Raw genomic sequence first — 25834 nt, 5'->3', positions numbered from 1 at the left:
AGATTCACCCGTCTCGGCCTCCCAAAGTGCTGGGACTACAGGCATGAGTCACCACACCCAGCCCAGTTTTCTGAAGATGGAATTTGAGAATGGAAGTGAAAGTTATGTCTCAATGATGACATGCAACAGTGTCAATGCCTCCCAGGGCACTTCGAAGGACAGCGACAATGCATTAGTCTCCCATACCTCAAACAGCACATAGCCAAACCCTTTGCCGATGCCTGTCATTTTGTCTCTCACAATCCTCACGGCCATGATACTTCCACAGTCCAGAAAGTGCTTTTCAACGGCAGATTCTTCAACTTCTGAAAACAAATTCAACCAAAATGGAAGTAAAGAGTTGGGAGCCCCTCAGAAACATGGAGATGTTTCATAATACAACTAGTTAAGCATGGTCCCATGAAAATAAGCCATTATATTGCACACTTTTTTGTACATGTGCTGCCACAGCAAACACATTGCATGCTTTAAAATTAGTCTTAAATCAAAACATTAAGTTACTACTCAGTTCTTATTTCCTTGTTATTTACTTAGTAATATTAACTGTACTTTGTTTAAACAAACTTACTGTAAGGGAGATTCCCCACAAAAACCGATCTCTTGTCTCTCTGAAACAAAAAGACAGTTAATAAAAATCACTCACTAGACCAGAAAATGGAAGTCATCGAAAATCCTCCCTATCCCTCCTTCCCCCCATATCTGACAGGTCACCCATCTTCTAATTTAACCACACATCATGTTCTTTGATTCTGTTTCTTCTGTCTTCCCTGCTGGACTGTGTGTGGGTACCAGAGGAAGGGAGGGGCCTTTTGTTCACAGCTGGCACTGACACACGGTAGGGATCAGGAGCGGCCTGCTATATTGGGGGCATGCAAACTTTTTCTGTAAAGGGTCAGAGAGCAAATATTATAGGCTTGGCAGGCCATGTGGAATCTGTTGCAACTACTCAACTCTGCCATTATACCTTGAGAACAGCCCATGGATAATACACAAATGAATGGATGTGGCTGTGTGTCAAAAGAAAACTTCATTAACAAAAAAAAAGCAGCACGCAGACTTGGCTCTCTACCATAGTTTGTTGACCCTCTACTGGGTCCCCAAGTCAAGCCAGGGCTTTCATCCAGGTCGTTGTCATTTCTCCACTAAGTTGCTTTGATATCGACAGAAATGCACTCTATGTTTCTGTGGGTGAACTGTTATAACTGTCCTTCATTCATTTCTAGGCACCTTTGTCAAGTCCAAATCTGGTCATGTCACTCTGAGTTTAAATTTTTAGAATAGCTCCCGAACAAAATCCAGACTCCTCTGTGTGAAGCACGGTAGACAAGGTCTTCATGATTTGGCCTCTGCCTATTTGTCCAACAGCAACTCTTACATACCTCACCCACCTAACAATTGTATCAAGCTCTTGCCATCTCCTGAGTGAATTAGTTTCTGTCCTCACCATTTATACTGTGTTTTTCCTCCCAGACATGGCCCTCGGCCTTTACACCACTTTTGGTCTACATAAGCCTTCTCTTCTTTCTTTTCCGCCCCCCCCCCACCGCTTCTCCACAAGGTAAGTTCTATCTCCTCATCTTTCAAGACTATTATGAAATTCATTCCCCTGGAAGCTTGCCTTGTCTCTTCTTCCTGGCATATCCCCAAGTCAAGTGTCCCAATCCTGAGCTGACAAATCATCCTGTGCATTGATGACAGTACTTATACAACAGTGACATGATCTGTCACTCCGACCCTAATGTATACTGTCAGCTCCTAGGAAGTTGAGACTATGTCTTAGAACTGTATCTCTGACAGAGTATGTACTAAAAACTGTCTAATGAATAACTGAACTTTCTAGACCTCGGTCTATAATGTGTTAAACCAGATGATGTCTAATGTACCTTCTGACCTAATTATGATTATTTGAAGAGGACTATGTTTTTGTTTCTTTTTAGGAAACAGGGTTGCCCTCTGTTGCCCAGGCTGGAATGCAGTGGCATGATCACAGCTCACTGCAGCCTCAAATTCCTGGGCTCAGGTGATCCTCCCACCTCAGCCTTCTGAGTAGCTGGGACTGTCGGCATGCATCACACACTTGACTAATTTTTTTTTTTTTGTAAAGGCAGGGTCTTGCTACATTGCTCAGGCTGCTCTTAACTCCTGGGCTCAAGTGATCCTCCCGCCTTGGCCTCCCAGAATGTTAGGATTACAGGCATGAGCCACTGTGCCCAGCCAGGACTACATTTTTGAAGAGAATGTTGACCTCAGTCCTTGTGCCTCTCTTGCCATCAACTCTGTAACCACAGAGGACATAGGCTGTTTCCTTCTGTGCTTCCCTCACATTGCTGATTCCAGTCCTCTTCCAGGAAAAGCCTGGAAGGAAAGATTTCTCTCTACAAAGCTCTCGTTCTTTAAACAAATCAAGTACTACTTACAGATGAGGTCTCAGATGCGAGATCAACTCTAATACGAAATCCATCTGCAATTTGGGCCCCATTTCTATGTTATAAATACAAAGGGAAAATGGTTGTTAAAAATCAGCACTCAATTACTAAAACATCTATGCTAAAATGAAACCAAAGAATAAAAAAAATACTCATACATACTTATAGGACGATTATTCTGTTCAAACCTAAGGGATAAAATTACCTTTTCAATGCTTGCGTGGCAGCACTCTCCTCCTTAAACACAACGTAGGCATTAATATTTTTCTGATCAGGATGAATTTTACGTCTACACCAAAAAAAAGAAAGAAAAGAGAGACAAGGTAAAGTTTCTTAGCCTCAAAGTCACTAGAAAAAATCCAGCTTGTTTTCAACTCTTAATCAACACACATGACAAGAATTCCTGGGTGGACATTTTATCTCTTTGAATAAATATTTAGTAATAACTCAAAAAATAGCACACAACTTACAAAGATATTGGTGGAGACACAACCCATACTTTCTTAGGAGTCATAACCATGAGAAAACAGATGGACCATGTATATGAATCCCTGAGAGCCATACGAGAACTAAAAACTGACATCTTAGCTGCAGTCCGTATCTAACACACACATAAACAGCTGTGAAAGACTGAGTTTTCCTCTTTACTGTAAAACACCCATATAGAAGAGTGCACAAACTATGTATAGCTGAGTGAATTAACAACAGCTCAACGTGCCTCGTAGCCCACTCAGAAGCCTCTCTGTGGCCCTTTCCTGTTGCAGCCCCTCCTTCCCTCCAAAGGCAACCACCATTCCCATTTTTATAGGAACTACTTCCCTGCACATCTTTGTGGTTTTATCAACCAAGTGTCTATTAGACATCATGCTTTGGTCTTGTCTATTCTTTTGACCTGATACGTCTTTTGAATCTTGTTTAATTTACAGAGTTTTCTCTGTATCTCTTTATCTCACTGTTTGGCCTGCAGAATTCCCCACAGCCTGGATTTTGCAACTGCAAGCTCATCAAGTAGTTTAACACAAACCTTTGTCCTCTCTATTTCTTGTAAACTGGCAGCTGCATCCAAAGGATGGATCAGACTCAGACGTGACCCCTTTGTCGCGACTGCTGGTGGGTGTTGTGTTCTTTCCAGGGAGTCATGTTATGACTGGTTTTTACCCTTTTGTCAATGACTGCAGCTGCTGCTACTAAATGCCTAAACTCATTAAGTCACTAGGTTTGCAAAATGGTGATATAATTTGGATGTGAGGAGTTAGCAAAAAGGACCTAGTAATGAACACAGATCTTTCCCTGAAGACATCAACCTACTGTTTTGAAGTAACAAAAATGCTACTACATAAATGAGTATCATCAAGAAGGGAACTGGAAACTAGTGCCTGACATGACTGATGGCATTCTGTAATAATACACTATACTAATGCTTTTGTATTGATTAAACCAGCTGTGATTTATTGAATGCCTAATATATACCAGACACTCAGCTAGACATTTTATGTATTTCATTTAATCTCACATCTCCAACATGGTGTTTTTTTTCTGATTTTATGAATAAGGAAGCTGAGACTGAAAGAGGTATGTGACTGCGATGAAACGGCAACAAGTGGCTGGCCTAGGACTGAAACCAAGTCTAGCTGACTCTAGAGCCCTGCTCTTTCACCCAACACACAGCTGCTGACAACTCCCAAATCCAACACATCCTAGTGCACCCCCAGGAACAAATGCTGGAGTTCCACTTCCACCTAGAATGTAAAAAGCCAGAAAGTGCATCACTCCTGCTCTTACCAGTTAAGAAGAAACCAGATAACCCCCAGCATCATAACATTTGTTGCAGCCATCAGAGAGCTGAAGTCTTGGGGAAAGCCAGCAGCTAGAAGCTAAGGACAGGCCTGCTCCCTCCAAAGAGAGACAGAGGAAGCACTGGCTCTACTGGCTCTATGATGGCCGAGCACAGGGGCAAAATGCTGGGCACCAGACAAGCAGGAAAGATTCCAGCCATGATCTCACTAAAACACTAGAGCTCAGCGTGGGCTGGGCCTGAAACAGAAGTCCTGGAGGCTGCTGACGCAGGAGTGTGCACCCATCCTCAGGATCTGCCCCACTGACCTCCACTCCATGGGAAAGGCTGAGATTGCAGCCATGGATGCTGCAGGCCTGGAGGAGGGAATTGCCAAAGTGTGGGAAAGGCACAAAGCCCCACCTGGATTCTTCTCTTGATGGAGGAGAAGGCTAAGCTGCTAGGAGAGGGATAGCAAACCCTGTCACTCCAGGGCATACTGAAGACCCCTACAGCCGGAGGAAGGGAGGAGTCCAGCTACCGGGAGAGAGGTGGGAAACATCCTCTGCACAATTCCCACTAAAGGTACAAGGCATTTGGCACAGCTTGGCTGCCCCAGGAAAAAAGCCCTGATCAGGTGCACTCCTGAGACACAGAAACACTAAGACAAGACAGCAGAGACCCTGCTGCGCCCACTCCCACCAGACTACCAAGCCAACTGACAAGCAATAGCACTTGAGATGGAGTTTCGCTCTTGCAGTCCAGGCTGGAGTGCAATGGCACCATCTCGGCTCACTGCAACCTCTAACTCCCGGGTTCAGGCGATTCTCCTGCCTCAGCCTCCCGAATAGCTGGGATTACAGGCGCACGCCATCACTCCTGGCTAATTTTTGTATTTTTAGTAGAGACGGGGTTTCACCACGTTGGCCAGGCTGGTCTTGAAATCCTGACCTTGGGTGATCCGCCCACCTTGGCCTCCCAAACTAATGGATTACAGGCGTGAGCCACTGTGCCTGGCCAACAACAGCACTCTCTAAATGAGATCTTCAATAAAACTTAAAACTTTCAATCTTTAAGAGACACCTCTGGGTGGGCACGGTGGCTCATGCTTGTAACCCTAGCACTTTGGGAGGCCAAGGTGGGTGGATCGTCTGAGGTCAGGAGTTCGAAACCAGCCTGGCCAACATGGTGAAACCCAGTCTCTACTAAAAATACAAAAATGACCCGAGTGTGGTGGCGCACGCTTGTAATCCCAGCTACCTGGGAGGCTGAGGCAGGAGAATCACTTGAACCCAGGAGGCGGAGGTTGCAGTGAGCTGGGATCGCACCACTGCACTCCAGCCTGGTGACAGAGCAAGGATCCATCTCAAAAAAAAAAAAAAAAAAAAAGAAAGAGAGACACCTCTAAAAAAGCCAGCCACAAACTGGAGCAAAATATCTGAAACACACATAGCAGGAAAAGGTGTTATATCTAGAATATATAAATAACTCCTTACAATTGTATAAAAATAATTTAAAAGTCACTAAAAAATGGGCAAAATTTTTGTACCAACATTTCACCAAAGAATAGATACAAATAGTAAGCACATAAGATGCTTAACATCTTCAGTCACTGTGGTTGACAAACCTTTAGAATGGCTAAAATTAAATGACAATGCCAAGTGCTGGTGAGGATGTGAAGCAACTGACATTTTCATCGATAGCTGGCAGGAATGTAAAATGGTACAAGGACTTTGGAAAACAATTTTGCAGCTTCTTAGAAAGTTAAAATATACCATAAGATCTGGCAATCCGACCAGGCAGTTTCTCAAAAGAAATGATCCGTACCCAAATATTTTTTAGCATTTTTATGTATAATAGCCAAAGGCTGAAATAACCTGAATGTTCATAAACTGGTGAATGAGGCCGGGTGCGATGGCTCACGCCTATAATCCCAGCACTTTGGCAGTCTGAGGCAGGTGGATCACCTGAGGTCAGGAGTTTTAGACCAGCCTGGCCAACATGGCAAAGCCCCATCTCTACTAAAAGTATGAAAAAATTAGCTGGGCATGGTGGTATGTGTCTGTAATCCCAGCTGCTCGGGAGGCCGAGGCATGAAAATCACTTGAACCCGGGAGGTGGAGGTTGCAGTTAGCCGAGATGGTGCCACTGCACTCCAGCCTGAGCGACAGACCAAGACTCCATCACAATACAATACAGTACAATACAGTACAATACAGTACAATACAATACAATACAATACATCACAATAAATACAACACAACACAACACAATAAACAGGTGAATGGATAAACAAATGGTACTGTCATACAATGGAATACTACTGAGCAATAAAAACGAATTAATTACCAATGCATTGCAATAATAAGAACAAATCTCAGACAGGCACGGTGGCTCAAGCCTGTAATTGCAACACTTTGGGAGGCAAAGGCAGGAGGGCTACTTGAACTCAGGAGTTCAGGACCAGTCTGGGCATTAGTGACACCTTGGCTCTCCTAAAAACTTAAAAATCAGCCGGGTGTGGTGGCGAGCACCTGTAGTCCCAGGTATTTAGGAGGCTGAGGCAGGAGGACTGCTTGAGCCCAGGTGATAAGGCTGCCATGAACCATGATCGTGCCACTCGACTCCAGCCTGGGCGACAGTACAAGACACTGTTCCCCTCTTCCAACCCTCACCCACAAAAAGACAAACCTCAAAATCATTATGCTGAGCAAGTTAGACAAGAGTACATCCTGTATGATGACTCTACTTAAATAAAATTCTGGAAAAAGCAAACTAACACATAGAGACAGAAAGCAAGTGAATGGCTGCCTGAGGACAGACGTGGAGGGACATATTGCAGAGGGTTAGGAAGAAACTCGAGGTGATAAAGTGTTCAGTATCTGGACTATGGCAGTGGTTTCAAGATTGCCTACATATGTTAAAATCATAAAATTGTACATGTCAAATATGTGCAGTTTACGGGAAGTAGCCTTAATAAACTAAAAAAAAAAAAAAGGTTTTACACATTTTGGCTATAAGAAAAAGGAAAAAAGTTTTACATGGCAAAATTTCCCATAAGCCAAGTCAAAAAGCCAACAAGCTAGGGTGTGGTGGTGTGCACCTGTAGTCCCAGCTACTCGGGAGGCTGAGGCAGAATGATTACTTGAGCCTAGGAATTCCAGGCTATAGTGGACTATGATTGAGTCACCGCACTTCTGCTGAAGAACAAAGCAAGACTCTATCTCTTAAAAATAAAATAAGGCCCGGCGCGGTGGCTCATGCCTGTAATCCCAGCACTTTGGGAGGCCGAGGGGGGCAGATCACCTGAGGTCGTGAGTTCGAGACCAGCCTGACCAACATGGGGAAACCCCGTCTCTACTAAAAATACAAAATTAGCCAGGTGTAGTGGCACATGCCTGTAATCCCAGCTACTCAGGAGGCTGAGGCAGGAGACTCACTTGAACCAGGGAGGAGGAGATTATGGTGAGCTGAGATCGCACCATTGCACTCCAGCCTGGGCAACAAGAGCAAAACTCCGTCTCAAAAAATAAATTAAATAAATAGCAAATGACAAATAGAGAAAAAATATCCATAATTCATGTCACAAAAGGCTGATTTCATGAACATCCCACAGATCAATAAGACTAATAATTCAAATAAAAGAAAGCACAAATGACTCTTAAAATTACATGACAAGATGATCACTCATAAGAGAAATTCAAATTAGAAATACCACACTCAGGTTTACAACAATCACAAAGCTCAAAAACACACTTTTTTTTTTTTTTTAAGATAGGGTCTCACTCTGTCATCCAGGCTGGAGCGTAGTGGTGCAATCATGGTTCACTGCAGCCTCCACTCTCTGGCCTCAAGTGATCCTCCCACCTCAGCCCCCAGAGTAGCTGGACTACAGGCGTGCACCACCTTGCCCAGCTAATTTTTGTATTTCTTTGTAGAGATGGGGTCTCACCATGTTGCCCAGGCTGGTCTCGAACTCCTAGGCTCATGCAATCCACCCACCTCAGCATCCCAAAGTGCTGGGATTACAGGCATGAGCCATCTTCCCTGGCCAACATACTGGTTTTATAAAGTAAAAAACTTTACTGTTGGTAAAGATGTGGGAACATGAATAGGCTGCAATCTCTACGAGACAGCAGTCAAATATGAATGCAAATACCCTTCTGACTGAGCAATGCCACTGCTAGAAGTTTATCCTACAGATAAGTTTAGCTTATGTACAAAATTACCTAAGTACAAAGTCACTCATTTACTCCAACATTATTTGTTTTGTTTTGAGAGAGCGGGTCTTGCTTGTCACTCAGGCTACAGTGCAGTGTTGTGATCACAGTTCACTGCAGCCTCAAGCTCCTGGGCTCAAGTGATCATCCCACGTCAGCTTCCCAAGTAGCTGGGACTACAGACACGTGCCTCCATGACCAGCTAAAATATTACAGCAGGTTTTGTTTGTTTGTTTGTTTGTTTTGAAGACAGGGTCTCACTCTATCACTCGGGCTGGAGTGCCAGGGGTGCAATCACAGCTCCACTTCCTGAGCTCAGGTGTTCCTTCATCTGATTCCCAAGCAGCTGGGACTACAGTGCATGGCATCATGCCTAGCTAATTTTTTGTAGAGATGGGGTTTTGCCATTTTGCCCAGGGAGGTCCTGGGCTCAAGTGATCTGCCCGCCTTGGCCTCTAATGGTGCTGAGATTACAGGCATGAGCCACTGCACCCGGCCTTTAGCATTATTCGTAATGGCCATGAGACTGGGAAAAAACTTTCTGTCCATCAGTGGGAGATTTGATAAAATAAATTAAGGCACAACTACAGAATACTCTAAGAAAAAGGGCATTTTTTTAAAATGCTATAAAAATAATCACTTTCACACCAATATAAACAGATCTCCAAGTTGTATTAAGTAGAAAAAGGGAAGGTGTGGAGTAGTGTGTATGTTGAATACCAGTGACTTAAAATGTTTTATGTGGGAAGAAGAACATCTATGCGTTATCAGTTTTTAAACGCCAAGATGTCTCTAGAAGCTTACATAAGAAACTAAAAACACTTGCCTAGGGTAGGGAATTGGCTGACTAGAGAAAAGGTGTATAATTAAATTTTATTTATTTATTTATTTTGAGACAGAGTCTCACTCCGTCACCAAGGCTGGAGCGCAATGGCGCGATCTGGGCTCACTGCAACCTTCATCTCCTGGGTTCAAGCGATTCTCTTGCCTCAGCCTCCCAAGTAGCTGGGACTACAGGCATACGCCACCACACCCCGCTAATTTTTCTATTTTTAGTAGGGATAGTGTTTTGCCATGTTGGCCAGGCTGGTCTCAAACTCCTGTCCTCAAGTGATCCGCCCACCTCAGCCTCCCAAAGTGCTGGGATTACAGGTGTGAGCCACCATGCCCAGCCATCATTAAATTTTAAATTAAAAACAACAACAAAAAGGCAGTGGCTCATGCTCATAATCCCACTGCTTTAGAAGGCTGAGGCAGAAGGATTGCTTGAAGCCAGGGATTCAAGACCAGCCTGAAAAACATAGTGAGACTCTATGTCTACAAAAAAATAAAATAAAATAAATTAGCCATGGTGGTGTGCACACCTGTAGTCCCAGCTACTGGGGACACACTGAGATGGGAGCATCACTTGAGCCCAAAAGTTTAAGGCTACAGTAAGCCAAGATCTTGCCACTGCACTCCAGCCTGGGTGACAGAGCAAGAGCTTGTATGTTAAAAACACAAAACAAAACAAAGAAACAAAAAAACAATGAGATGGGGCTGGAGGAGAAGCTGACAGTATGGTGTCATGTTAGAAAATTCCAATTTTCTAACATATCCCACTAAATTCCTCAGTAGTACTTGTACATACACCTGTCAGAACCTCTGTTCCTGTTCAAATTTAGGTTCCTGGGTTTCAACCTCATACAGAAACAAAAGTATGACTCAAAAAGAAGGGTTGTATCTTACTAAGGTTTCTAGTCTCCACAGCACTGAACAATGCCTGGTATCTAGGAGGATCTGCATCTTTGGTTACCTCAGCAAACACTGTGGGAATCCATATATTTATCAAGTCTTAACTATACACCTGGCACTGTGATGGTTATGAGGAAAAACCGGCGAAGACCTGGTCGGCCAAATAACTCCAAATGAAGACTGAATATTGAAATGAAGTCACCAAGATGTCCAAAGGGACTGTTGTCATACAAAAGTTTGATAGAACAGGATTCCCAGAAATGTTTCTAAAGTACATTATTATATTTTATCTAATATAAAGAAGTATCTCCTTATAAACTTCATCATTTCATGTACCATTAAGAGAGAAAAACACCCAAGATATGAGACTAATAGGAAACCGGCATAAAGCTGAAGGTAAATGAAAAATAAGCCTTCCATATGGAAGGGCGAACAAGGAGACGTGTAGGTTTCATTCTTGACACTGAGTGGGAAACAAAAAAGTCCCCTGAGCACTGGAAACAAGCCACCACCAGTGTGGTCCAAAACCCTCCAACAGAGAACGCCAAGTGGTCACAGGTTGGCAGTATACCCAGGTGACCAGCACAAGCAAACATGAATTCTCTCTGGAAAAACACAAGAAATATGGCATTTGTAATCTGTATGAGAAAATTTAGGCATGAAACTTTACACTCTCTTCCAAACACTAAAAACATTCTTAAAATTTTTCATGGCTCATTTTCCAGTAATATTTTCTACGACTCTATAATTTATATTATGGCTTAAAGAAAAACGTGACAAATGTAAAGGCTCTCAAATACAGAAGCAAACAGTCAATCATGCTCTATTATCCAAATATATTAATAAAATCTATGCAATGTTAAGAAATGGTCTAACTTTTTAGCCAAAAAGGAAGAAAGTTTAAGGTGACTCCCTTCCTCTAATTATAGACTTACTTTATTGCTGCCAACTTTTTGGATAGAGTTCCCTCTGCTGGAATCTTTCAAGAGAAAAAAAAGTATTAAAGACAGTATTTGAAATATTACCTCAAATTAATATTTTAAGTGAAGTCTAAGTATCTAACTCCAGTACACTGTGATCAAAAACATTCTAGGGAAATAAACAAATCAGAAACAATTGTCCTAATTTTTTTTTTTTTTGAGACGGAGTCTCACACTGTCACCCAGGCTGGAGTGCAGCGGCATGATGTCGGCTCATTGCAAGCTCCACCTGCCAGGTTCACAACATTCTCCTGCCTCAGCCTCCTGAGTAGCTGGGACTACAGGCACCCGCCACCACGCCCGGCTAATTTTTTGTATTTTTAGTAGAGACGGGGTTTCACTGTGCTAGCCAGGATGGTCTCGATCTCCTGACCTCGTGATCCACCCACCTCGGCCTCCCAAAGTGCTGGGATTACAAACATGAGCCACCGTGCCTGGCCAATCATCCTAATGCTATATGAAATGAAGCTCATGGCTTAGGATAAGTTTTTCCAATGAAACCATCATGCTCAGATTTAACAGGCAGGGACTCAAAAACCCAGACAGAAGTTAAGATACTGGGCTCTCAAATTGCATCAGATGACTCCTACAGGGAGGACGCCAAGAAGAGACACAGACGATGAAAGACACATGAAAAATGTAAGGAAAAGGCCGGGCGCAGTGGCTCACGCCTGTAATCCCAGCATTTTGGGAGGCTGAGGCGGGCGGATCATGAGGTCAGGAGGTCGAGACCATCCTGGCTAACACGGTGAAACCGCGTCTCTACTAGAAATACAAAAAAATTAGCCGGACGTGGTGGCGGGCACCTGTAGTCCCAGCTACTCGGGAGGCTGAGGCAGGAGAATGGCGTGAACCTGGGAGGCGGAGCTTGCAGTGAGCCCAGATGGCACCACTGCACTCCAGCCTGGGTGACAGAAGAAGACTCCGTCTCAAAAAAAAAAAAAAGGAAAAATGTTAAGGAAAAAGAAATGTTTATAAATTAACATTTTATCGTGTATTCTAATACAATTTTTAAATATGTCTAACTAAACTGATGAATAATATAAAAAGACATATTGTATCACCTGTATCTCTAAGAGTTTATATATTCTAACAGGCAAAAAAATGCATGGTGTCCATTGTGCAGGTATGGGAATCTCTTTTATATGCAGGTTCACTTTATTTTCAGTCATATATAGCCTCCTTTAAGAGTGGATGGGGCAGGTAGGGAAAACTTTATGGAAGAGGCAGAAATACATGTCAACAACTACAGCTGTCGACAACATGCCAAATGCAACCAGGTACTGAGAAGATCAAGGTGAAAAGACACCAACCCTGCTAGTTCACAATCTAGAACATAAATGCCCTGTAGGGCAGTTATTATAAATCTTTTCTGGAAAGCCTATTTTCTTTCTCAGTAACCTGACAGTTTACATAGTAAAACTATGAAATTTTAACTATTTCTTCTGTTTGCAGTTTATCTTGCTAAAATTGCTAACACAGTCAAACTCTCAAACCTCAAAAAAACAGTACAAGACATAGAAATGTCTAAATGAATAATCAACATGTGAATGACATCATCAAAACACATTTATTGGGTGCCTTCTGTACAGGGTCTACATCCCGTTATTTGTTTGGTTTTGTATTATTTTGTTTGTTTGTTTTTGAGACAGAATCTCGCTTTGTCGCCCAGGCTGGAGTGCAGTGGCACAATCTTGGCTCACTGCAACTTCTGCCTCTCAGGTTCAAGCGATTCTCCCTCCTCAGCCTCCCAAGTAGCTGGGATTACAGGCCCCCGCCACCATGCCCAGCTAGTTTTTGTATTTTTAGTAGAAACGGGGTTTTGCCATGTTGGCCAGGCTGGTCTCGAACTTCCGAACTCAAGTGATCCGCCTTGGCCTCCTAAAGTGCTGGGTTACAGGCATCAGCCACTGCACCCGGCCTACATCCTGTCATTAAAGATATTAATACATAAGTACAACATAAGGCAATAAAGTACAGGAATAATGCAGAGGAAAAAATATCATTTAATGATATAAAGTATCAGAAAAGCTTTGAAGAAGGGACATTTTAGCCACATACTGAAAAATACTTTCATAGGCAAAAATGGTACCTTAAGGAAGGATTCCAGGCAAAACAAATGGACTAGCAAAGGGACAAAGGTGAGAAAACCCATGTGTAGAGGAACACAGGACGGGCGGGGCCACACTGGAGAACTGCCAAGCTAAGAATTAAGGATGTATTTCACTGACAGTGAGAATAATTAACACAATCTACAGGTGCTGGTAACCCAAGAAGAAGTAAGACAGAGTATTTGTAACCACAGCTTACAGTCTGGTGGAGGAGGCAAACAGCAATTTCAGTAGAGTGTACTAAGTACTGTAATGAGGGATGGGTGCTGTCAAATGCATAGCAGGGACACACTGGTAGCCTAGAGACTGGGGAGAATCAAGGCAGGCTCCCCAAAGGGGAGAAGGCAATAGCAGGCCCAGTGAGGGGTGTGTGTGTGGCGGCTGGGGGGATGGGGGGGAAGGGCGTTTCATTAATGCAAGGCAGGGAAAGAGGTAAGGGTTCCGGGAAGAAGAGCTTCAGGAAGACTGAGTTGACAGTGTTTTGTTGGACAAATTAGAGGAAGACTGAAGGTAGGAACCACAATAGGCCTCTGCGACTATTCTGACAGGAGGTAATGAGAACTTAGGTAGGACAAGGAAAAAAGAAAGGAATGACTCATATTAGGAAGAAATCACAGTTGAAAAACGGGCAGGAATGGCAAACGCTAGCATGGGTGAGCCAATGAAGAGTCAAAGGCAACCACAAAACCTGCAGCCTGGGCGCCACTAAATACCACAGAAAAATCAGTAGGCAGTGTAGGGTTGGGGTGAGAATGGATGAAGTAAGCAGATATACTGAAATCGGGGTCTGGCAAGACACCCACACTAATGCGTCAGCCAAAGGTCTAATACGGGGAAATGGAACTCAGAAGGACAGACAAAAGATATGTGATGAGAGTGGGAAATAAATACCCTGACAGAAATTATGGGCACTGTCAAAGCTTCGGGTAACGTCTACTTCTGTAGAAGTGGGCAGTTGTGCCTCCTCTAACATTTGGCAATTCCTGAAGATATTTTCCATTGTTAAACTGATGTGCAGGGGGCGCTACCAGCATCTAGTGGGTAAAGACCATGGATGTTACTAAACATCCTATAATACAAAGGGCAGCCTTCAACAACAAAGAAGTATCCAGCCCAAAATGTCAACTGTATGAAAGTTGAGAAACTCTATTCCAGAGAATCACATGAGAAAGAGCAATTAGAAACAAGAAAAAGGCTAAGCGCAGTGACTCACACCTGTAATCCCAGCACTTTGGGAGGCTGAGGCAGGCGAATCACCTGAGGTCAGGAGTTTGAGACCAGTCTGGATAACATGGTGAAACCCTGTCTGGACTAAAAATACAAAAATTAGCCGGGCGTGGTAGCGCACACCTGTAATCCCAGCTACTTGGGAGGCTGAGGCATGAGAATTGCTTGAACCCAGGAGGTGAAGGGTGCAGTGAGCCGAGATCGCACCACTGCACTCCAGCCTGGGTGAGACAGAGCGAGACTCTGTCTCAAAAAAAAAAAATAGAATAAACATTTCCTATATTCTAATATACATTAATTATGTAATAGTGTCCAAAAATGTACACTACGGTACGTCAACTAACTATGCCTATGCAGTTAAAAAAAAAAAATCATGTATGGGAAAACCAAATATAAATGATACTTATTTCCTGCTCCAAAGAATGTGGCTATAACTGGTCCAGAGGGCTGAGCTGGTAAAATCCAACTCACTTCTATAAAGTTTTAATATTAAATTGACATAAATACTTTATCTGTCTGTGCTCAGAGAACAAAGACTGTTTGCAGCAATCATACCCACCTCCCATACTAATGCGTATGATGGGACATAGGAAGAGAATGCCTAGGATTCCAGCAATAATAATCAGTATTAACTTTTCAGCCTATTCTGTTGACACAGTAAATAAGTCACCCATCCACCCTCCAAAGTACATTGCAGGCTTTCATAGCAAGAGTATCATTTTATTAAGTAAACTCACTACATTATTTAAAAAGTTCAAGAGTCAGCAGTAGACAGTAAGAGCAACTCTTTTCTTGGGTTAAATTTGAATCTATTGATTCAAAAGGTTAAAGTGCTCCACCATCTCACTAACAGCAAGAAGTTAATCTGATTTAAATGCAATAAATTTTAATATTATGTAATTTTACAGGGGAATGAAACATACCAGAGAACGAAATCGTACAGATTCTATTTGTCCATACTCTTTAAAAAACGACTTCAGCTTCTAAAATTAAAATGATACATACACATTAGCTCACCTTCAGAACATCAAATACATGCTACAAAAATTAAGAAAAATTGTCTGATAATCCTTTACTGCCAGGTATTTTTTTTTTTTTTGAGACAGAGTCTTGCACTTTCGCCCAGTCTGGAGTGCAGTGGTGTGATCTCGGCTCACTGCAACCTCCACCCCCCGCGGCTTCAAGCGATTCTCATACCTCAGCCTCCCAAGTAGCTGGGATTACAGGCGCCCGCCACCATGCTCAGCTAATTTTTGTATTTTTAGTAGAGACGGGGTTTCGCCATGTTGGCCAGTTTGGTCTTGACCTCCTGACCTCAGGTGATGCAACCGCCTCAGCCTCTTGAAGTGCTGGGATTACAGGCATGCGCCACCATACCCGGCCTACTGCCAGTTTTTAAGAACATTTCAGGAAAGTAGGTGACTATTCAGTTGGATGAACAAAAAAATTTTACTGAAACTTGTGAGACTCTGTCCCCAAAAAAAAAAAAAAACACAATTCAAGCTCCTATTAGTATCCATCGGATGTATGCTTTTCTTTCAATCTTTTATAACCTTTATCACATGTAAATTAAGGATAGACTTATAACTTCCATAGACTCTCTCATGTTTTCACATTGGTTTAAACCAGGAATAAACTTTTTTTTTTTTTTTTTTGAGACAGAGTCTCACTCACTGTCACCCAGGCTGGAGTGCGGTGGCACGATCTTGGCTTCTGCAACCTCCCCCTCCTGGGTTCAAGCAATTCTCCTGCCTTAGCCTCCAAAGTAGCTGGGATTACAGGCATGTGTCACCACACCCAGCTAATTTTTGGGACTTTCAGTAGAGAAGGTGTTTCACCATGTTGGCCAAGCTGGTCTCGAACTCCCGACCTCAGGGGATCCACCCACCTTGGCCTTCCAGAGTGCTGGGATTACAGGTGTGGGCCACCACGCCTGGCCTCAAAAAGGTTTTTCTACTGTTTTTAATCAAGTAGAGTTTAAATTGTCCTTCAAAATATGAGCAGGATGCCGAGCTAAGGATTGCAACAGTTATTATCACATGAACATGCAGAAGCAAAGGGCAGGTTTTGCTTCAGTGATCGTCACACAACGGAAGACACTCAGGACATCTTCATTCTTTAAACAACACATATTTACTATGCACAAGGCACCACTTCAGGTGTCAAGAGACAGAACGAGGCCGGGTGTGGTGGCTCACGCCTGTAATCCCAGCACTTTGGGAGGCCAAGGCGGACGGATCACAAGGTCAGGAAATCGAGACCATCCTGGCTAGCACAGTGAAACCCCGTCTCTACTAAAAATACAAAAAATTAGCTGGGCGTGGTGGCGGGCGCTTGTAGTCCCAGCTACTCGGGAGGCTGAGGCAGGAGAAGGGCATGAACCCGGGAGGCGGAGCTTGCAGTGAGTGGCGATGGCGCTACTGCACTCCAGACTGGGCAACAGAGCGAGACTCTGTCTCAAAAAAAAAAAAAAAAAAAGAGAGACAGAATGATGAAAAAAGAGGATCAGGCCCAGTGGCTCATGCCTGAAGTCCCAGCACCTTGGGAGGCTAAAAGGGCAGATCACTTGAGCCCAGGAGTTTGAGACCAGCCTGGGCAACATAGTGAGACCCTGTCTCTACAAAAAAACACAAAAATTAGCCAGGCGTGGTGGTGTGCGCCTGTAGTCCCAGCTACTCAGGAGGCTGAGGCAGTAAGATCACTTGAGTCCAGGAGTTTGAGGCTGCAGTGAGCAATGATCGTGCCACTACACTCCAGTCTAGGTGACAGTGAGAACCTGTCTTAAAAAAGAAGAAAAAAGAAAAACATCTTTAAACATATGGAGCTTACTTTCTAGTGGCATATAACAGGAGATAAGGCTGAAAGAAAGAAACCAGGCAGGTCGTCACTGCAATATTCAAATATAATCTGCAAAAGCCTGAATCGGCAGGGACTACAGGAATGAAAAGGAGGGGGTGGATATTGGAATCCATTTATATTAGGATGATTTATGTAATAATTTACAATGAAGTTATATCCATGACTTATTATTGAATGCTTATTCAACACAGGAAGAACAAAGTTATTAACTTCTCTGAACTTTTACTATATACAAACTCACCTTCTTATTACATGTAACAGGCAAATTCCCAACAAACACAGTTCTCTCATTCTTTAATCTCTCTTCTTCTTGGTTGATTTGAATTTTCTTTCTTTGACTGACAACTGTGTCATCTATATCACCAAGTATTTTTCTATCTGCTACTTTAACACCAGGTTGAGAATTTTTCCTTTTCTGCCCTTGTATCTGGTGAATTTCTTCTTCTAAGTCAGCACTCGCTAGAGCGCTTTCCCTTTTTAAGGCAAAAAATAAAACAAAATAAGCAGTAAGAGTCATGCCAGTTAGGTCTAGTATTTGACAAAGCACAGCCCTACCCTCCCGACTAGAAATATTTCCCAATGTCTTCTGAATTTTCCTAGATTTACCACTCACAAATATATCAAAATTTTTAGAGCAGCACTATCTAGAAACTGACTAGTATCTTTAGAAAAAAAATGATTTAACTCAAGAGTTAGAAAAAGTTAAGCTCTTTTTTTTTTTTTTTTTTTTTTGAGACAGGGTCTTGCTCTGTCACCCAGGCTGGAATGTAGCAGCGTAATCACAGCTCACTGCAGCCTCAACCTCCCAGGCTCAGGCAATCCTCCCACCTCAGCCTCCCAAGTAACTGGGACCACAGGCGCATGCCGCCACACCTGGCTTTTTTTTTTTTTTTTTTTTTTTGAGATGGAGTTTTGCTCTGTCACCCAGGCTGGAGTGTAATAGTGCAATTTCGGCTCACTGAAACTTCTGCCTCTCGGGTTCAAGTGATTCTCCTGCCTCGGCCTCCCAAGTATCTGGGATTACAGGTGGCCGCCATCACGCCAGGCTAATTTTTGTATTTTTAGTAAGAGACGGGGTTTTGCCATGTTGGCCAGGCTGGTCTTGAACTCCTGACCTCAAGTTATCTGCCCACCTCGGCCTCCCAAAGTGCTGGGACTAAAGGCGTGAGCCACCGTGTCCAGCCTTTTATACATACATACACACATACATACATACATACATTTGTTTTTTTATTTATTTATTTATTTTTTTTTTTTGAGACAGAGTCTAGCTCTGTCTCCCAGACTGGAGTATAGTGGTGCAATCTCGGCTCACTGCAACCTCCGCCTCCCTGGCTCACAACGATTCTCTTGCCTCAGCTTCCCAAGTAGCTGGGATTGCAGGCGCCTGCCACCATGCTCAGCTAATTTTTTTTTTTTTTTTTTTTAGCAGAGACGGGGTTTTCACTGTGTTGGCCAGGCTGGTCTCGAACTCCTGACCTCTTGATCCGCCCACCTCGGCCTCCCAAAGTGTTGTGATTACAGGCATGAGCCACTGCGCCCGGTCTCCTTTTATATTTTTTTGTAGAGACAGGGTTTTGCTATGTTGCCCAGGCTGGTCTTGAACTCCTGAGCTCAAGCCATTCGCCCACCTCAGCCTCCCAAAGTGCTAGGGTTACAGGCATGAACCACTGCACCTGGCAAGAATAAGTGAAGCTCAATTTTTGAACACGTTAAATCTGCCAGGCAACAGCAGCAGCAAGTTCATCTAAACAAAAGCTGATTCACTTAAAGCTCCTGGAGATTTAGTTTACACTCTATCAGTGCCTAATTTCATTTTCTACTCTAGACCTTTAGGGGCACTATCACACTCCCTGAGAGTCTAAAAAGGTTAATATGGCAGCAGAGTACTTACTCTGTAAAAGCAATATGGCCGATAGGAAAAACCAGATTCCCTACTTCTAATACTTCTGTAATATTTAAAGGACTCTTACCAAAAGTAAATTGTGAAATGGTAAATACAATATAAAGTATTGCTGGATATGGATAAGCAAGGTCTGAGCATCAATCTGAAAGGAGAACTAAAGGATATTAAGGAGTGAGGGAAGAGAAGAGCTAGTAAGAATCATAAAAATGACTCACTCATCAGCAAATACTTACCGCGTTCCTACTCAGTTCTAGACTCTGAGGATACAAAGATAAAGAAACAATCAAAGGCCTCCAATAGTGTAGTGAAGAGACAGACCAAGTTCACAATAAAATGGTAACAGCTATAATACATGGTATGCAAACATAAACGAGAAAGGCTTCTCAGAGGAGGAAATCAGTGTCTGGCACATAGTCCAATAAAAGCTGACTGTTATTACTCCTCCCGAGGACAGGGTCCATGTCTAGTGTTTTGCTCACTACAGTATATAAAGTACCTAGCAGGAGTGAAAGGAAACGAGACAGTACAGTAAGATGGGAACCAGCTCAGAAGAGACCTTCAATGTTACACGAAAGTGCTTAGATTTTATCCTACTGAAGACGAGGAGACACTGAAGACTTTGAGAGCATCTAAAAAAGATCATTTGGGCAGAAGAGTAGAAGATAATTAGAAACGGGATAAGGTTGGAGAAGGGAGACCAGTAAGGAGATGGTTACAACAGTGTGTATCTGAGAAGACTGACCAGACTGACCACAGCAGGGAAGGAGGTGAACACGAAAAAGCAGATTAAAGAGATAATCAAAAAACAGCATCATCAGGACTTGGCAACTGATTAGCTAAGCAAGGAGAGGAAAGAAGACAGAATGACTCTCGGGCCACTAACTTAGGCAACTAGAAGGCTAGTGGTAGCGCTCATGCCAAGGAACAGGTCTGATGAGAATGATGAGCTCCCAGTGGAGCATTCTTACCTGGTGGTACATATGGAATAAACAGGTGCAAATGCCAGGAGGCAAACAAACATACACGTCTGGAGATCAGGAGATCACGGTGGGCACAAGAGATACTGCCCCCAAAAAAGGGTGACAAAGGGTCACAAGAACATGACCAAGAATGAGACCCCTGAGGGAAATGCACATTTAAAGAGCAGTCAGAGGAAAAGATACCACAGTAACACCAAGAAAGAATTGGCAAGAGGAAAATCAGAAGAGATTTCTCTCAGAGAATCCAGTAGCTTCAACAAGAAAAGCAGCCACGTGAAAGGTAACAGAGGACTCATAAGACAAAAGCTGCACTGCCCATTACATATGTCAGAGAGGTCAGGGTGGCCTCAGTGAGCACTGCTTCAGTGGCACAGTCAGGACGGAGAATAAAACCCACCACCACCAGAATGCAAGTGCGTGGAAAGGTGAACAGATCAAGAAAAGGGAGAAAGTACAAGAACAGACTACTTTTCCTAAAAGCTAGACTGAAGGGAAGGACTGTGGGAATGGTAGCAAACAGAGACACGCATTTACATGGGTTTTTTTTTGGCAGATAGGGGGAATGTCCTTTTTAAAGATTAGAATCTTGAGCACGTCTATATAACAGAAAGAGGGATAAGGGCCGGGCACGGTGGCTCACGCCTGTAATCCCAGCACTTTGGGAGGCCAAGGCGGGTGGATCACCTGAGGTCAGGAGTTCGAGGCCAGCCTGGCCAACATGGTGAAACCCCATCTCTACCAAAAAAATACAAAAATTACCTGGGTGTGCTGGTGGGCGCCTGTAATCCCAGCTACTCAGGAGGCTGAGGTAGGAGAATCGCTTGAACCCGGAGGCAGAGGTTGCAGTGAGCCAAAATTGCACTGTTGCTCTCCAGCCTGGGCGACAACAACGAAACTCCATCTCAAAACAAACAAACAAAAAAAACGAGGGATAAGGGAAAGAGGGGAACGTGGATGGATCTGACGGCACAATCCCTAAAAAGGCAGAAGAACATATGTGGTACACACAGCACCCAGGTGGCTGAGTTAATCTTGGACAAGAGGGAAGACACTTTTCTCTAAGAAAGAGGGGAAGAAACAAGGCTGTGTACAGATGCATTAAGTTTAAATAGGACAAAAAGTAGCAGTTCCCAACTGTTAGTGACTAACAGCTCCAGAACTGGTACAAAGGTCTTCAGTTGAAAGGAGAAAAGGGAAAAGGAAATAAGGGGCTTGAGGAGAGTGGCAAAGAAGAGAGGAATGAAGACTGTTAGCTAGGTACATGTGATGGGATCACTATTTGCACCTTGATTCAAATACACTGTTAAACAACGTTATGCTGGCCAGGCATGGTGGGTCATGCCTGTAATCCTAGCACTTTGGGAGATGGAGGTAGGAGGATGGTTTGAGCCCAAGAGTTCAGGACTAGCCTGGGCAACATAGCAAGACCCTGTTTCTATTTTTTTATTAAAAAAAAAAAAAAATGCTGACTGGATCACTTGAGTCCAGGAGTTTGCGACCAGCCTGGGCAACATGGCAAAATCCCATCTCTACAAAACATACAAAAATTAGCTGGGCATGGTGGTGCATGCCTATAGTCTAAGCGACTCAGGAGGCTGAGGTGGGCGGCTGGATTGAGTCTGGGAAGCAAAGATTGCAGTTAGCCACAATCGCACCACTGCACTCCAACCTGGGTGACAGAGCCAGACCTTGACTCAAAAAAAAAAAAAAGTTAATGAGGGAAATGAATAAATTTAAGAACACCAAACTCGGCCAGGTGCGATGGCTCACGTATGTAATCCCAGCACCTTGGGAGGCTGAGGCAGGTGGATCATGAGGTCAAGAGCTCAAGACCAGACTGGTCAATATGGTGACACCCCGTCTCTACTAAGAATACAAAAATTAGCTGGGTGTGATGGCACGCGCCCATAGTCCCAGCTGCTCAGTAGGCTGAGGCAGAAGAATCACTTGAACCCGGGAGGCAGAGGTTGCAGTGAGTCGAGATTGCGCCACAGCACTCCAGCCTGGGCGACAGAGTGAGACTCCATCTCAAAAAAAAAAAAAAAAAAAAAAAGTTTTTATTTAAAAAGCAAACTAGGCCAGGTGCAGTGGCTCATGCCTATAATCCCTGCACTTTGGGAGGCTGAGGTGGGTGGATCACCTGAGGTCAGGAGTTCGAGACCAACCTGGCCAACATGATGAAACTCTGTCTCTACTAAAAATACAAAAAAATTAACCGGGCATGGTGGCGCCTGTAATCCCAACTCCTTGGGAGGCCTGAGGCAGGAAAAATCACTTGAACCCGGGAGGTGGTGGTTGCAGTGAGCTGAGATCAGGCCACTGCACTCCAGTCTGGACAAAAAGAGCAAAACTCCGTCTCAAAAAAAAAAAAAAAAAAACGCAAACCAAATTATTTTATATACATGCTGAAATATTTATAGATGAAACATAAATTTTCATTTTGCTTCCAAATAATGAGGGGGTGGCTGGGCGAGGTGGCTCACACCTGTAATCCCAACACTTTCGGAGGCCGAGGTGGGCAGATCGCTTGAGGTCAGGAGTTCCAGACCTGCCTGGCCAACATGGTGAAACCCTGTCTCCACTAAAAATACAAAAATCAGCTGGGCATGGTGACGCAAGCCTGTAGTCCCACCTACTCAAGGAGAATCGCTTGAACCTGGGAAGCAGAGGTTGCAGTGAGCTGAGATCACTGCACTCTACTGCAGCCTGGGCATGGCATCAAGACTCCATCTCAAAACAAACAAAAACAAATAATGAGGGGGTATATGAGTGGGGTAAAAATACAAAAAGGTTGGCCAAATATTAGTAATTGCTGATGCTGAGTACATGGGGTTTCTTAGCCTTTTCAACTTTTCTATATGTACTGGATTTTCCATAATAAAATTTTTGAAAGAAAGTAGAAATATGAAATAAAACTAAGAGGAATATTGCAAGTACAGGAATGTTAATTTACCATCTAATTTCTTTAACATCAAATAAGAGAATTTTACCAACCTGTTTGCCAACTTTTTTTCTGCGTTAGTGTGTTTCTTCTTCGCTTTCACTTTTTTTGCAGGTTCTTGCGAAAGCGGTCTTTCAATCTGGGATGTACTTTCTTCTTTCTCATTCCATTTCGTTTTTTTGATGGTTTCCTTTTTAAAAGTTTGAAGTTATATTTGAGACCCCATACTTTTAGAATTCTGACCCTAAGCCATAATTTAGTCTTTCTAAATGAGCATCTCTTCTCTCTCACTGGTATGTAAGAGTCATGAAAGGTTACTTAAAATGAATCCTGTCTGCCCCCTTTAGAAATCACACTTCACGCGGTAGGTAAGAAGACTGTTTTGTACGTAAGTGGTTCTAACGAGCTATTCGGGAAGAAAGCCCAGTGACTTACTTTAGGCACAGGCACGTACACGGGTTGAATCTGGGGCTCCAGAGAACTGAAGAGGGACGCCAGCCGACCGGTGCCACCTCTAGAATGGTGCTCGCCGCGGAATAAGCTACTGGCGACCTGTCCAACCCTGTAGTCTCCCGGCGGACTCCCGCGAACGCCGTCGTCAGGGTTCTTTCTAGAAACGGACGCCAGAAACTCAGCCACGCCACGCACCACCGCTTCGCCAGCACGAGGGAACGTACAACATCCCTCCCCAGGTACTCGTGCCGCGCGCCACTCACCCCTCCTCGACACTTCTCTTTCTCTTCCGTTTGCTCATCCCTTCCAAGGCCATTCTTACTCCAAAGACTCCCAGACGGCAGGGGCGCGCGAGCTCGCACTTCCGGGTTCCGGGCACTTCCGCTCTCTGGCCACGCCCCCGCCCCTCCCGGCAGTCGGCCGCCGGGCGGCGGTGAAAGAAGGTGCTCGGTAAGGGAGCGAGTTTGTTCCCGTCGGTTGGTGGTCCTCGCCGTTTCAGAGAAGCCTCATTTTGGGAGTGAAGGACGTCTTCTGGGAGTGGTTGAAGCCTGCAGTGTGAAGAATCAGCCAGGCTAGGAGCGGGGTGTCCACCCAAGCCGAGGGAGAAACACGTAGAATACCGACTTGTTGAAAAGGAGGGAGGGAGGTTTGGCAAGAAATGCGGTTGGGGGTGAACGCAGTGGGGTGTTTACAATTTGCTAATCGCTGTGAAGAGTACAAAGGAATTCTTTGTACTCTTCTTGCAACTTTTCTGAAACATGACGTTATTCCAAAATAAAGACCACAACTCTAACGAGTCACGTCAACATACAATTCGAAAGATTGTAATGCGGACCTGCTATTCTATCTGGAAAAGTAGATACTTGGCATTCAGAAAGCTTCAAGGTGTTCTCAGCCCGTCTTCCCAGACTCATCTCCCTCCAGCCCCTGACATTCCAGCCTGCTTTCTCCACCGCCTCTACAGTTGTTATTCCTGTCCCCTCTGTTGTAATTGCCCTCCTCTTTCCCCTTCTGCAAAATAATGCCCATCCTTCAAGGCCTACCTCAGATACTGTCTAACTTAGTATTTCTTTGCAGCCAGGCGCGGTGGCTCGCCTGTAATCCTAACACATTTGGAGGCCGAAGCGGGAGGATTGCGTGAGGACTAGGAGTTTGAAACCAGCCTGGTCGATCTAGCGAGACTTATTCTCTACAGAAAACAAATTAGACGGGCACCTTCGCGCTCGGCGCCTGTAGTCCCAGCACTTTGAGAGGCTCGGGCAAGAGGATCTCTTGAGCCCTGGAAGGTCGAGGCTGCAGTGAGCTGTGATCGCACCACTACACTCCAGCCTAAGTGACAGACCCTGTCTCAAAAAAAAAAAAAAAAAAAAAAAAAAAAATTCTTTGCTATTTACAATAGGGATCTTATCTTTTCCCAAGCCCCCATGGTACTTACTATAATCATTTTTGGTCTGCTTTAGTGTTAGTTACAGTCTCTTTAGATGTAAAGGCAAGACAGTAAGGATTATGTTTTATTTGTCATGTATGCTGTGTCTCTATTAGCTGTACATAGTGAATATTTGTTAAATTGACTCTCAGGGTAATAAAAGATTACTAGTTAAATCATTCAATAGTTTGAGTGGCAAAATAGGATTTGACTTTGTTGTTCTTTGAGACAAGGTCTTGCTCTGTCACCCAGACTGGAGTGTAGTGGTGAGATCACGGCTCACTGCAGCCTTGACCTCCTGGGCTCAAGCCATCCTCCCACCACGGAGCAGCTGGAACTGCAGGCAGCAGCACCATGCCCAGCTAATTTTTTTTTTTTTTTTTTTTTTTGGAGACAGAGTCTCACTCTGTCGCCCAGGCTGGACTGCAGTGGCGTGATCTCAGCTCACTGCAACCTCCGCCTCCCAGGTTCAAGTGATTCTCCTGCCTCAGCCTCCCGAGTAGCTGGCATTACAGGTGCATGCCACCATGCCCAGCTAATTTTTGTATTTTTTTAGTAGAGACCAGGTTTCACCATGTTAGCCAGGCTGGTATTGAACTCCTGACCTTGTGATCCGCCCACCTCAGCCTCCCAAAGTGCTGGGAGTACAGGTGTGAGCCACCGTGCCTGGCCTTTTTTTTTTTTTTTTTTTTGTAAATAGAGATGGGGGTTTCGCTGTGTTTCCCAGGCTGGTCTTAAACTCCTGAGCTTGAGCAGTCCTCCTGCCTTGGCCTCCCAAAGGGTTGGAATTACAGGCG

General features: G+C 44.0%; 1 protein-coding gene across 6 annotated transcripts in view; it reads right to left on the bottom strand.

Moving 5' to 3' along the window:
* RBM34 (RNA binding motif protein 34) overlaps positions 1–25190 on the bottom strand; it is a 29037-nt gene extending 3847 nt beyond the window's left edge. Inside the window, exons 1-10 of one of the 6 annotated variants that reach the window (XM_054561166.1) lie at positions 23875–25190; positions 23594–23768; positions 23212–23348; positions 17573–17804; positions 15396–15455; positions 11090–11133; positions 2632–2721; positions 2418–2481; positions 569–608; positions 187–305 (exon numbers count right to left, since the gene is read on the bottom strand). In XM_054561166.1, the coding sequence (XP_054417141.1) occupies positions 187–305; positions 569–608; positions 2418–2481; positions 2632–2721; positions 11090–11133; positions 15396–15455; positions 17573–17804; positions 23212–23348; positions 23594–23768; positions 23875–23927 (1014 nt within the window). In that variant the 5' untranslated portion in view covers positions 23928–25190. The remainder of the gene's footprint in view (positions 1–186; positions 306–568; positions 609–2417; positions 2482–2631; positions 2722–11089; positions 11134–15395; positions 15456–17572; positions 17805–23211; positions 23349–23593; positions 23769–23874) is intronic. The other 5 variants (XM_009251981.3, XM_054561176.1, XM_054561183.1 and 2 more) reach the window with 5 other exon arrangements.
* Between the last annotated feature and the right edge of the window lie 644 nt (positions 25191–25834).

The sequence above is a fragment of the Pongo abelii genome, chromosome 1 (assembly GCF_028885655.2).
Source record: "Pongo abelii isolate AG06213 chromosome 1, NHGRI_mPonAbe1-v2.0_pri, whole genome shotgun sequence".
Lineage (NCBI taxonomy): Eukaryota > Metazoa > Chordata > Mammalia > Primates > Hominidae > Pongo > Pongo abelii.
Note: the sequence above shows the minus strand (reverse complement) of the source record. Positions and strands in the feature narration are given on the sequence as shown.